This window comes from Pagrus major, chromosome 5 (assembly GCF_040436345.1).
Source record: "Pagrus major chromosome 5, Pma_NU_1.0".
NCBI classification, from domain to species: Eukaryota; Metazoa; Chordata; class Actinopteri; order Spariformes; family Sparidae; genus Pagrus; species Pagrus major.
Genome location: NC_133219.1, coordinates 19,235,163 through 19,247,662, shown reverse-complemented (window position 1 = coordinate 19,247,662; position 12,500 = coordinate 19,235,163). Strand labels below are relative to the sequence as shown.

The following is a 12,500-nucleotide window of genomic DNA, read 5'->3' as shown; positions in this document are numbered from 1 at the left end:
CACTGTAAGTCAGATGGCTTTATTAAAGATTCACTTCATATTAGATAGTAATATTGTTAGTAAGCAGATTAACAAATAAATAAATATGTTAAGATGATGCATAAATAGATAAATACATTAATAGATAATAGCAATGACAGTTTTTTTTGTCATTCAGCAAAATAAATAAACAGGGTGCTCACCAGACAGCACAACAATGCCCCCTTGTGGTGATACTTGACTATGTCAATACAATAGCATTTCACTTTCTGTACTTGGTACATACAGTAAATTGACTCTCTGTAAAACTTGCAGAAGTGGTCTTAGCAATCAGTGGTGGTGCTTTTTAAAAACAAAATACATCTTGGTTCCTGACTTTGAAATGAAGAATATCTGAAGTGCACTATAGTTAACACTCTCCACCGTCCACTTCCGGATTTGGTTGCAGGAATTTGAAGATCCGGTGGCGTCTGGTGGTCTCCTGGCACATTTCTACCGGCTTGTTGTTTTCCTCTGCTGTGCTGATGTACCAGCTGCTGAAGGGAACAGACACGAGAGTGCTGTTGTTCAGCCCGGTGACATGTTTGTAGAAGAGAAATCGCACCATGTCGCTGCCCGGGGTGATGCTCAACAGACTGTCTTTGTCGTCCACCGCCTGAGGTGTGAAAATATAAATGTCATTAGGTTTGACTATCACACCTGACAGCTCATATCAAAAGTTAATTAATAGGTAGATAAGGTAATCAGTTTCACTTCGAGAAATGTCGCACATGGGATTCAGTTTAATATTTATGTGAGAGTTTTACCTCCAGATGCAAGGTTGGCTCGTCACCTTCCTTGTGACAAGACAGGTAAAGATTTGTGTCCTTGATGCACAGAGTCACAGTTACGGCCTCAGCACTGGGTGTAGGGGGCAGGTAGGTCGCCATGTTCAGTTGAACTGAGGAGAGAACAGAGGATACAGGTAAGACAGTGTCTCAGAAAGATGCTACAAATGTGCATTTTGCTGAAGAAACATTTGGATTTGTGCAACAGAGCTAAAGCAAGGTCAAACAGATGCGCTCGAGGTTAGAAAATTTGTATCCAAGTCATCAAATCAGGACCTAGTGCAGTGATGAAAGAGAACTAAGTACACTTAGCCAAGTGGTGTACTTAATTACAAATCTGAGGTACCTGTTCTTTCATTCAGTCATTTATACTTCTATTCCACTACATTTATAAGGGAACCATTGTACCTCTTACTCCACTACCTTTATTTGACATGTATTGTCAGCAGTTACTTTACTAACTAAGCTTTTACACACAATAAACATTTAACAAGCTTATAAAATGATAGCACTTAGTTAAAGATTAAAGTAGTGTTTTCTGAGGATTTTTGGCTTGTTAACTCGATCCAGACTTAAAGAATGCAGTACTGGAGGCAACACTTCATTTTGGTGTGGAAAAATGTTGTAAAATAATACCTTTAAATAGCTTCAGCTAAAATATCACACCTGTCAGCCCTCAATGAAAATATCTGCCATGACACAGAGGATGATTTTCAAAACCGATCTGTCACATGAAATTACCTTGACAGTTCCCAGTGCCTCCCTGCAGCATCACCGCGTGGAGCTCCATGCTGTTTGGTACTCGGACTAAGTGCCTCTGCTCGCTGTCCATCACGCTGTACAGGTTCTGGAACTTGTATTTGTACTGAGCTGGTGTAGCAGTGCGCTCGAACACAATTCGCTCTGAGGGCAAAAGAAGCACACCTGATCAGTTGTGTGTTTGCTATGATTCTCATCTTCTTTCAAGCAGGAATTGCAACTACAGCCACAGACTTGGTATCTTCCTGCACGAGTGAGTCTTGAATGCATACACATCATTTAGTGCTGTTTATCAACATCTTTAACACCCCAGGTGTTACAGTTAGCTGGACTGGTTTCCAGTTACAAAAAATGATAAACACTCCCTATCTGAAGATAAGCCAACAAGATCTGAAAGCAAACTGTTCACTCCCTGTCAGTAAGTCACTTCCAACAGTTCCCAAGGGAGGAGAGCATTTTGTTTTTACATATATAGATCGATTCAGTAGCTTTTTTTGTGGTTACCTTCTACTGCGCTCTCCAGCAACATGTTGAGCAGGTTTTCATCTGTGAACTCAGTGCTCCGTGGTGACTCCGACACGTTGCCCTTTAACCTCTCCATGGCGATGATCAGGTTTACCACGCGCTTCATTGTGAGGGGATGGTGGGTAATCTCCAAGTCCAGCCCGTTGGGCATCTTGGGGCTCCACATCTCGCTCACGTTGCATGTCATCTCGGATTGCATTTTCTTTTTCTAAAAGAGACAGCAATCTCCAGTGTCACTCAATCAGAAAGCATTTTGGGAAAGACAGCTGGATTTCTAGGTTCACCTGTCTTTTTATTGGCTTTTTTATTTTTTAAATTTATTTTCCTTGAATGAAATTATTTACAAAGGCTACAGTACATCTCTGTACGCTCCTGCAGTGATTTACGACACACTACTGTCAACACTCGACTTTAAAGTATTTTTACAGTAATACTGAATGAGATGAAGATTAAAAACACACATCCAGAAAAGCTGCCATATTCTAGACGTAGTACACTGATTTTCCTCTGACAGCAACAGAATGAATCGTCTGTCAGTTTATAATGACACAGCAGGCAGCAAAGTACATTAAATAAACTAATGTACTTTATTAAAGTGTGTCAAAGCAAAGCAAATACAAAATCTGATCCAAATATACGACAAGAAAAGAAAGCCAGTTTACCTGTGAAGGTCAGTAGATCGGAAGTTGTTTTAGTGTGTTTGGTTTTCCCAGCAGTTGTTCTGTCAGTGTTGTTCTGCCTGCCTGTGCCGACCTGCAGAGCTTTTATACACAAGCCACAGCGTTCAAGGGAATTTACCACTCAGACAGGAAGTGGGATGGTCTCTACCGCTGTGCTCACTGTCACTCACTGTGATGATGAAATACTGTACTTACATGCTGCCGTAATGCACGCAGTGTTTGATTGTGAAACACACCTGTAGATGCACTGAGGTAGATAATGAGTGTTACATACACTGTTTAGGAATGAGAGATTATATATGTGTATTTTTTGCATGTAGCTTTCCAGAACTACTCAGAACTAAAATCCCAAATCATAAAAACAGATTCAATAAACTGTGTTTTATGATAATGTTTATACTTAAAAATGTATTTAGTAAATCTTATACCATATCTTATCACAAGAACAGAGGCAGATTTCAGGAAAATTATGCATTTTGCACTGGAGGAGACATACACAAACACCTGTAATGATCTATTATCAATATTATTTTACTTTATTTTCTTTTTCCTTTCTTGTAGGTCTGTCCAGTTACCTTGACAGTGTTCTCAGTCAATCTGTACATAGGCATTAATAAAATGATGTAACGCATTTTCAAATATGCAGGTTCATTTATATACGTATAGGTGTGGCCATGTATAGATGAATATGTAAATATAGTTATAGTATAGCTTTGTTTTTGTTTGTTTTTTTACATTTTGTTTTGTTCTGTTCGTTTTGATTTTTGTATCACTAGGTGTGTAAAATATGAATGAAAAGTAAAAACACAAAAGATACCTCCTGGCTGCACTGAAATATGAACTTAATGCAATTAAAGGTATAAAAAAAATCAAACTGTGGTAGAACAGAGTCATGATGGAGCCACAATCATTAAAAGAGTTCATTTTCCGAGAAAGTGAAGAAGTTCTTGTGCTTTCTCACAAACAGATTCAACATTTGATTCCCAATGTTAGATCTCTATAATTTTCTCCAGATATTTTCAATTGTGATTGAACAGCTCTGAGCTGCATGACGGCAGATGACTGATTGACTGTCAGCCTTTAGCAGGAGCAGGGACGGGGTCATCAAACAGTCATCAGTCAATGGGTCATCATGTGTGGTATTAAACTCCTCATCTAACTAACTAACTGAAACACACTGTAGTTGTGAAGTCGGTCCAATCTGATTTTAAATCATAGTAAAAAAGAGAAATATGTTTGTCAGCAAGAACATTTGGCCAAATGCTGAGAAGACGATGTGTTTTAAACATTATAAGGGAAGCATCCTCTACCCCTCTATTCAAACTCTTATAATAATGATAATAATATCTAAAAATATGGTTGAAGATACATTGTGGTTCGTCACAGCTGGCTAAAAATGGTCTGAAATACCTAAAAAAAAAAAAAGATACACGTCATCTGTAAATGTGTAAAAACTCATTACATGATAGACACATATCCTTTTCTACTATGTCCCAATTCCTCTCACGTCTTTGCCCAGGCCACTGGGAGTTTTGTGGTTCTTTTGATGTGGAAAAATTCCACCAGCCATCGTAGACTAGCTTGTTGTTTAGAGTGACACAACAGTGGCTAAATCTCATATTGCTTCACTTCCCTGTGATGCAAGGAAGAAGCTACGTCACCTAAACCTCTTGCTGGATTCAACTTACTTTCAGTTGACGCTGTCTGGAGGGGGAGGGGCCGTAGTAACAAACAGTCTGTGACTTCTATCCCATACACTGAATGTGTATCATATAATAGAGTACAGCCGAGGTATTTTTAAAAAAAAAAAAAGTTTTTTAAGTGTCTGAACTCCGAAGGTGAACAGCCTTCAATGTAATATATATGCTTTTTATAGTCGTTGTAGATTTAATCACATTAATTTTACTCTGTTTCAGCGGGAAATTCACACAGTATTAATACTGCTTTGAAGAGAGACATCTTGTATCCAGCAGTCTATAAGTCTATAAACAAAAGAAAATCTATATTTCCAAAGTTTTCCAGAGGGACAAGGTACAGATACAATTTTAAGAGTTTTAAACTAGGTTATTGAACCGTTTTGTGGAAATATCATAGCAGACACAAATTATTATTTAAAGAGAGAGCGAGTGTTTTTGTTTTTTCCTTTTTTTTTCAATTGTGTATATAGACGTGAGAGGATATATATATATATAAAATGTAGCACAGAGGCTGAAGACAATATGAAACTTTATCACAACAGTTCTAGATATTCTTTTTCTTAAAATATATTTTATTGGTATTCAGTGTGAACCAGGAAACCAAAAAACAGAGTGACATTTTCACAACAGCATCCATTAAGTCTAAATTGAAATTGGTCAAATATAAACAAAAATACATTTCTCTTTATTTCTCACAACACCTTTACAGGAAAGACATCAGCAACAAGAAAAAAACTGGTGTTGGGAGACAGAGACAGAGAGAATAATTTAATCTAGAAAGAATTAAAGCAAAAGTCTTGACATTTGGGTAAATGTACTTACATACTTAAATAGTGACTTAGATGAGAATCGTGAACTCTTATATCTGTGTGTTCAATACGATGCTGCAGCTAACGGCTGAGGAAACAGCCAGCCTGGCTCAGTCTAGCGTAAAAACCAGCGCCTCTATAGCTCATTATCTTAAGCGTATTTGCACGTTAAATCTTATTTGTTTAATTTGTAAAAAAAAAAAAAACAAACACGTAAAAAAAGACAATTCAGTGTTTTAAGGATGATGACATGCTAGTTTAAGTTTGATGCTAGGCAGAGTTTGTTTCCTTTGAAAGCTACCTGTTTCCCTGTGTTTCCGGATGCCTGATGCCTAAAACTTTTCTGTCGCCATCGTCTGTAACCACAAGACCTTTAACTCTTAACTCCTATTCCATTTTTGTTCATTCAATTGTTGACTTCTACTTTATTCTTTATAAATCCTATATCTTTTTATACTTCCTTGTGTTCCCTGTGTGGACACTTTCTTGTCTTAAAGGTCCTATCTGTAAGAAAAGTTGATTTTTGAGTCTCATTCCCAACTCGTCAAATATACTCATTTTCCACTGGTCAAAAATCCCACTTAAACCCGCTAAGATCAGGCTTTTGTGCGCAATCGGAATGTGTAAGCTCGGCATTTACACCCGGGTCAATTGACTCTGAAGTAGACGCAGGTTTTTATCACCTCGGCTCGGCTTTGATCTAAACATAAGACCCAGGTGAATGCATTAAATTCCGCCGCGTGAAGTGATGACACGTTATCAACATCCGGTGGCAGTGCGTAAATAAAGAAGGAATTTGGGATGCGGTCTATTAAGGACGTTTTAATCTGGATACAGTGTTGATTCATTCCTATGAAAGCTGCTCAGTGGTGTTTTGAAGCCAAAAAAGCTCAACTTCCCAGGTATGAAAATACCTGGATCGCAGACGGAGCCAGCTAACCTCCGGTTTAGTACCTGGCTTACTTGAAGGGGGATAAAACAATTTAATTGAGCTACTCTTCTATTCTTTCCAAATGTTATTGGACCAAATTGCTCAAATTATGATAGTGAAACAAGTCATTTTGTGAGGATTGTGACGCTCAAAATAATGTATCCACTGTTTTAAAGACGCTTCTTTCACAATGGGACAACTGTTGTTTTCTCTTCTGTTACAACTGTTTCCGGCGCATTCGTGATGTGAAACATGACGTCAGTGACGTACAATGTAGTGCTTCAGATACACATCACAGACCTTAATAGGCGATTTTTAGCGGATTGACCCGCATTTTAAAATTGTGTAGACCCGCTAATTTTGGTGGAAAAGCAGTAATAATGATGCTTTGGGATTGTAGGACGGGTCGGCCAGCATCCCTATGCGTCAGTATTTGACGAGTTGGGAATGAGAGTCAAAAATCAACAACCTACAAATAGGACCTTTAATGATTTTGAAGTCTTGTATTTGAACTGCCCTGCTGCACTGGATGATCGGATGTCGTGATCAAGACAAAACAATCCAGATCTTCCAGCCTTTTCCCCGATGTTTCCTACAAAAACAAACATTTCTAAAATAAACGCTTGAATGTCATTGCTTTGACATTTTTTCTTTTCTTTTTATGTTATTAAGAGCAGAAGTAAGCTTTGCACTCAATCCATATGTTTCTTAAGGCAAGGCAATTTGTTTGTACAACACTTTTCAAGCAATGACTTTCAAGCTTTTATTTTAGAAATGTTTGTTTTTATAATAAACTTGAAAATCTTGATCACATCATCTGATCATCCAGTGCAGCCTGATCGTCTGAAAAATAGTGAAAAGATGGATTGAATCGTGTGTGTGCGTGCGTGCGTGCGAGCATGTGTGTGTGTGTCTTCAGTAAATATAATAGTTGGGGTGTGTTGAAATCACACATTGTTGCTCTTCTTCCGCGTGAATTCCTCTCCTCTAATTGCTGGCATCAGCATGTTAGATTCAGAGTCGGAGCAGGACTTTCACATCCCATTAACGCTTTTTTTTTCATTAAACTTGAGGAAGTGTGCAAAAGTATAACATGACACAATTGAGCTAATGAAATATAAAAATCTATAAAGTTGTGTTATTCTAAAGTGCAAAGAAATGGTACTTTTATTGGAAACACTCAGAATCCACCTCCGCAAGTAAGCATAAACTGTCAGCATTCGCATTGACTGGACAGTTTTAGTGTGGCCATTTTAATTTGCCTTTAATTTGATCTTAGACTTTAAATTACAAACCAAAATTTGTCCAAATTAAACTATGCAATATTTTTTAAATAACAAAATTTGAAACTTAACATATACTAAATTTATTGTAATTTAAACTTTATTCGGATGAGGATTTATTGTGCTGTAATTGAGTAGTTTGATTTTCTTCTAAAATAAAGATTCTAAAGAGAAATGTTGTACTTTTTTGCTCCTTGACATTGATATGATAGCTATACAATGATCATTTTACATACAAAATATATTACATATGATGTATTATAATCAATCATTGATAATTTACTGTACTGATAATAATACAAGAACATAACACTTTGACACGGTCTGATGAGGACTTTACATTTGGTGCTTCATGTGCATTTTACTTGTAACTTACTTGTACGAGCGTGATTTTACACTGAGGTATTGCTCAATATTTCTATAGCCACTGCTCAACTATCCTGCTAAGCCCTCTGTGGGAGTAATGGTGGATGTAATTTAATACAATAAGAACAATGTGATGAGAGATGTCCCATTAAAAGAACACTCCCAGCCACACTCTTTTCTTCTCTGACTTCCTGCAGCAGGTTTCTACCATGAACTCGCCCCAGTTTATAGACAGAAGAACATTTCATCAGATCCGGTGTAATTAGACACTATTGTGCATGTTGTATCTCTATCTTTTTTCCTTCACTGGTGTCTACTTGACACCTGCCTAACCAGTTTGACAAACAAAATGCCCAGTGATGCAACAGGATAGGAGCAGCAGCTCCGGGAATTGTCAAGCTCGAGGTTTAACCCAGTTCCTCAAACAGCTGAATTTCACTTCCTCCCCCACTCCCATCCCATACGAGTCCTATCTGCCACACCGGCAGCATTGACAATAAGGACATGTTTCATCATGATTAATTGTATGTTTGTTAATGTTTCACAGGCTGTCAGGGGAGTGAGTACTGCTTCAAAGAATTCCACACACCAACAAGGCAAGAGGAAGGCAAAACGCCAGTGAATTACTTAACAAGTTTAGCAGGGGAAAATGTGTGTATATCTTTAAATTAAGTGTTATTATCAAATATTGCAGATAACACAACATTGAGCTAATCGAGACTTATGGCGGCCCGAAACCAACAAAATGCAGTCAAGGTGATGATCAGACATATAATTCCAATCAATAAAAAATAATACAGAAAAATTAAAATGAAGAATTAGGAAAATATGACACGTTATTCAAGTCAGTTTGTAAAAATAGCAAGAACCTTTTTTAATCCTTTGTTCTGTCCATCAGTTGATAAAATACATTTAAAGTATATTTTAATCTTTAAATTATATTTCAGGTTCGCATTTTATTATTCAGCTCCATCTACCATTTGCCTTTACCCCACAAACAACTTGTTTTCTACAGCACAAAGAGATTTCTCTCATCTGGTCAGTATGAGGAAACTGATGTGTTTTTTAAGCATGTAAATCTATTCTAATAGTAACCCAAAATAAAATGATGGACCTAAAAAGTAGCGTAACATGTCGTCTTTAAAAATATGTCCTTTTAAGTCTATATAAATCTAGCTGAGGTAGTCACTAAGTATAGTATTTGTCCATTATCAGGCAACAGATGTTACTTTGTGTTTGGAATCATTGTGGAAGAGAGAAAAGACCTCAGAAGAAACCAGAACAATCACAAAGGTCCATAGAGAAATATATCTCAGGTTTATTAATAACTTTCTTCATCTTCAAAACTCATTAAGACATAATTATAAAACAGTATTTACACCTTGTTTCTCTGTTGTTGTTGTTTTTTGTTTTTTTTTAAGTTACAGCATGCCAGAGAGAATGAAGGACAGTTTATTTCTTCCCCCAATGCCGGTCGCTCCATTTGCTCCGTTCCCAAATTAAATTCCATGACAAATAAAAAAAAAGGATTGTTGTTTACCACAATTACTGACAGTGTTCTGAGGTACAAAAAATAACCAGACTTGATTTACAGGCATTCACACACACACTTACACACACATACACACATTATGAACCCTAACCCAGCACAATTTCAAACAGGCGGGGGTAGACAGGCACGCACATAAACAAAAACACCAACAAAAACAATTTAACAACAATCTCAGCCATAAAAATCCACAAAATGAACAAAAACAGTCCTTTGAAATGGGAGTGTGTGTGTGTTTGTCAAAAATAATTCAGGAATGAGCACAAAAAATAAGAAAGAAAAAAATCGGCACAGTCATTAAAAGATGAAGGCATCAGAACGGTGAGTCAACGAGTTCCTTAAACTTTCTGTTTCTGAAGACATGACAGCTAAATTATTAGAAAAGCAGTGTCAGTGAAGAGATGATTATGAAATCCTGGTCAGTAACAGTATTTGCGTCAAAGCTACTGAGCCGGCAACTTTGGCAAATTTGTGGCCTTTGGGAAAATACTGCATTCCTTTGCTAAAGTGCTTCTATTTTTAATCACAGAAGAGTCCAAGTCTTCACTTCCACAGAGAACAATGACTTGTTGCAGTTTGAAAGATATGAACAGAAACATTTCTTAGAAGCAGAGCTTAAACATCAGTGGGTGGTGAAAAGCTACTTTTATTACATATTACTAGATTTTTTTAATCATAAAAAAGATAAATGGGTATATGCTGCGGAACTGGAAGGTAAATCAAAAAAAATAACAAGACTATTTTGTCAGCATTAAACAAAAACACATCCCATGTCTGTTATGAAGTGAAAGCAAACCTGAGAGGAAAAGTCAAAACAGCAGCAGGTTGCATCTTCAACGGTATTCAATAAGCTCACAGATATCCACAGTCTGCCTGAAATTTTGCAATGGTTCCCAGAGGAGAAACCAGCGTTTCCACAGACCGCAGCGGCCACTGGATAGTGGAAACGTTGGACTTTTTTCACACTTGGGGGAAACAGTGAACACAGAAACACATCCAAAAGTGAAATTTGCAGCTGGATAACATTTTTAGAAAAAAAATGCTGTAGAAGTCGCTCTCAACTTTTATCTCAAGATGATGTGGTGCTCAAGCTTTACGATCCAGTTCAGCAGATACCCATTTATCCCATGAATATGGATATTTAACCCCAGAAAAAGTTGGCGCTTTTCAAAATAAAAGAAAACCTCTACAAAAACAGACTGAAAGGATCACCATGTTAGTCATCAGGTGAGCCATCATGAATTCCACATGTCACCAGTGCATGAAAAGGGGAATTTTATTTTTTATTATATTTAGAATAGAATTTTTATCCGTCACCATTTCCATTTCAAGGAAGCTAAATTTGGAGAAAAAAAAAGTAAAAACCAAAAAAGAAAACTGTATGGCTTCGCCCACTGAGGTTCAATCAATCAATAATATCATATAATAAGTTCAGCCTGCTGTGATTCTCGTATTGTGAAGCTCCACACTGAAACATGTGTAATTGGGGACATTTTCCAGTCAAAAAAACAATGTGTTGGACAGTAATTGGACAGTACCACAATATAATAAATGATCAGGTCAAACTGAAGTGTTTTTAAGGCAGCGTGAGGCACACCATTTTACATTGCAGTGTGAGTCAAGCTCAGAGAGTCCCATGGCCTCTAAAGTTTAGGTTAAATACACTGAATACAATATTGTTGGCATACTCTTGAAAACACCAGGACAGTTCAGACACAAGATGCATCAGCCCAGAAAACAACTTGTCTAGTTATTCGAGCAGATTGCATATTCAAACACATGACTTAAAACAAAGATTTATAATAGTTTTTATCGTACTATCCATTCATGACACTGGCTGCCTGCTTCAAATGCTATTCAAGTGTTATTTTGGCAAAAACTCGTAATGTATATCTACTTTCATTCTTACATTCTGACTCAAAAGAGCAGTGAGTTAGTCTTCTGTGTTTTTCCAAAGCACTTGTGACATTTAGGTTTCTAAAGTAATAACCACAAAATAACAAGGCATTTCAATTCATTTGAAAACATGAGCTCACTTTGTAAAGTTTTAGTTTCAGATAGACACTGAAAATGGAAATAAAAGTACTCCACTATTCCTCTTTCAGGACAGAAGGAGTTTCTGTTGAAGAATGACTAATGCCACATGACAAGCTGAGCAGATATTTTAGTACAACCAAAACAGTGCTTCACTAGCTTTACTTTAACATAATGTCACACTGCTCGTTCATCGATTGAAGTGGAATATAGTGATCTGGATATGTATCCTGATGTTGATCTCAGGAGAGCAGCAACATTAAAGAAAAAAAAAATATTCACAAACTCAGAAATCTTCCATTTGTGATGATCAATTGAAATTATATTGTTTTTAGTGTACCCACTTCCCTTTAGTCCGTATCATCTACTCCTATTCCAGATGTCCTGTTTCCTAGAATCCCTTTTCGTTTAGTGAGTAGATGAGAAGTAGTTGGATTCACCTGTGATTTATGTGTATTAAGTGGGAAAAAAAACAACAGCGAAGCTGAAAGCAAAGCCACAAAGACGAGAGAAACAAGTGAGAGCGATGCTGACTGAAAACACAGCATTTCATGTGGCTACTTTGCATTCTGGTACATGTAGTTGTTAGTGTGGAAACCGATCTCCACCATGGATGTCTCGCTGTGTGAACGCTGGTACCGCCAGTACCGCCACAAAATCAAGACTAGAAACGGCCCTTTCTCTTTGGTTTTCAAAACAAAAAAGTGACGTGTGATTTACTTATAAAACACCACTGTTGCTCTGCTAGAATAAAAAAGAAAGGAAAGGAAAATCTGTCACAAGACACATAATTTGAGTTTTAGCATATGTTTTTTCTTTAAAATCACCTCAAAATGTACAGTTAAATATAACTGGAGTGTGTGCATTGTGATAATCAGAAAATATACAACATTGTTTCCCATAAAGCTAAAATTTGGCGGAAGCCAGGGCTGAGCAGTGTGTTTGGCTGCAGAAATACAAAAACAATAAATGTTATGGTCTGATGTTCAGTATGCGAGAGCGACCCCCTTCCCCTGATCTGATTTACAATAAAGGAAACCCAAACATAACCATTGAATGCA

At 37.1% G+C, this 12,500-nt stretch overlaps 1 protein-coding gene across 1 annotated transcript; it reads right to left on the bottom strand.

The window, feature by feature from the left end:
- On the bottom strand, positions 1 to 2,831 carry LOC140996691 (interleukin-1 beta-like). The gene is made up of 5 exons (XM_073467157.1): positions 2,753 to 2,831; positions 2,070 to 2,298; positions 1,548 to 1,709; positions 786 to 919; positions 1 to 634 (listed from the first exon to the last, which is right to left on the bottom strand). Exons 2-5 carry the CDS (start codon positions 2,287 to 2,289, stop codon positions 389 to 391), a joined length of 762 nt encoding a protein of 253 aa, XP_073323258.1. The 5' UTR covers positions 2,290 to 2,298; positions 2,753 to 2,831; the 3' UTR covers positions 1 to 388.
- Positions 2,832 to 12,500: the final 9,669 nt, after the last annotated feature.

Excerpts from the sequence above, each read along its gene's own strand:
- LOC140996691 (XM_073467157.1), bottom strand. The coding sequence starts at position 2,289 with ATGCAATCCGAGATGACATGCAACGTGAGCGAGATGTGGAGCCCCAAG. Across the intron at positions 920-1,547 it reads AGGCACTGGGAACTGTCAAG|TTCAACTGAACATGGCGACC; the intron begins GTAATTTCATGT and ends TTCTCTCCTCAG. Across the intron at positions 635-785 it reads AGCCAACCTTGCATCTGGAG|GCGGTGGACGACAAAGACAG; the intron begins GTAAAACTCTCA and ends TTCACACCTCAG.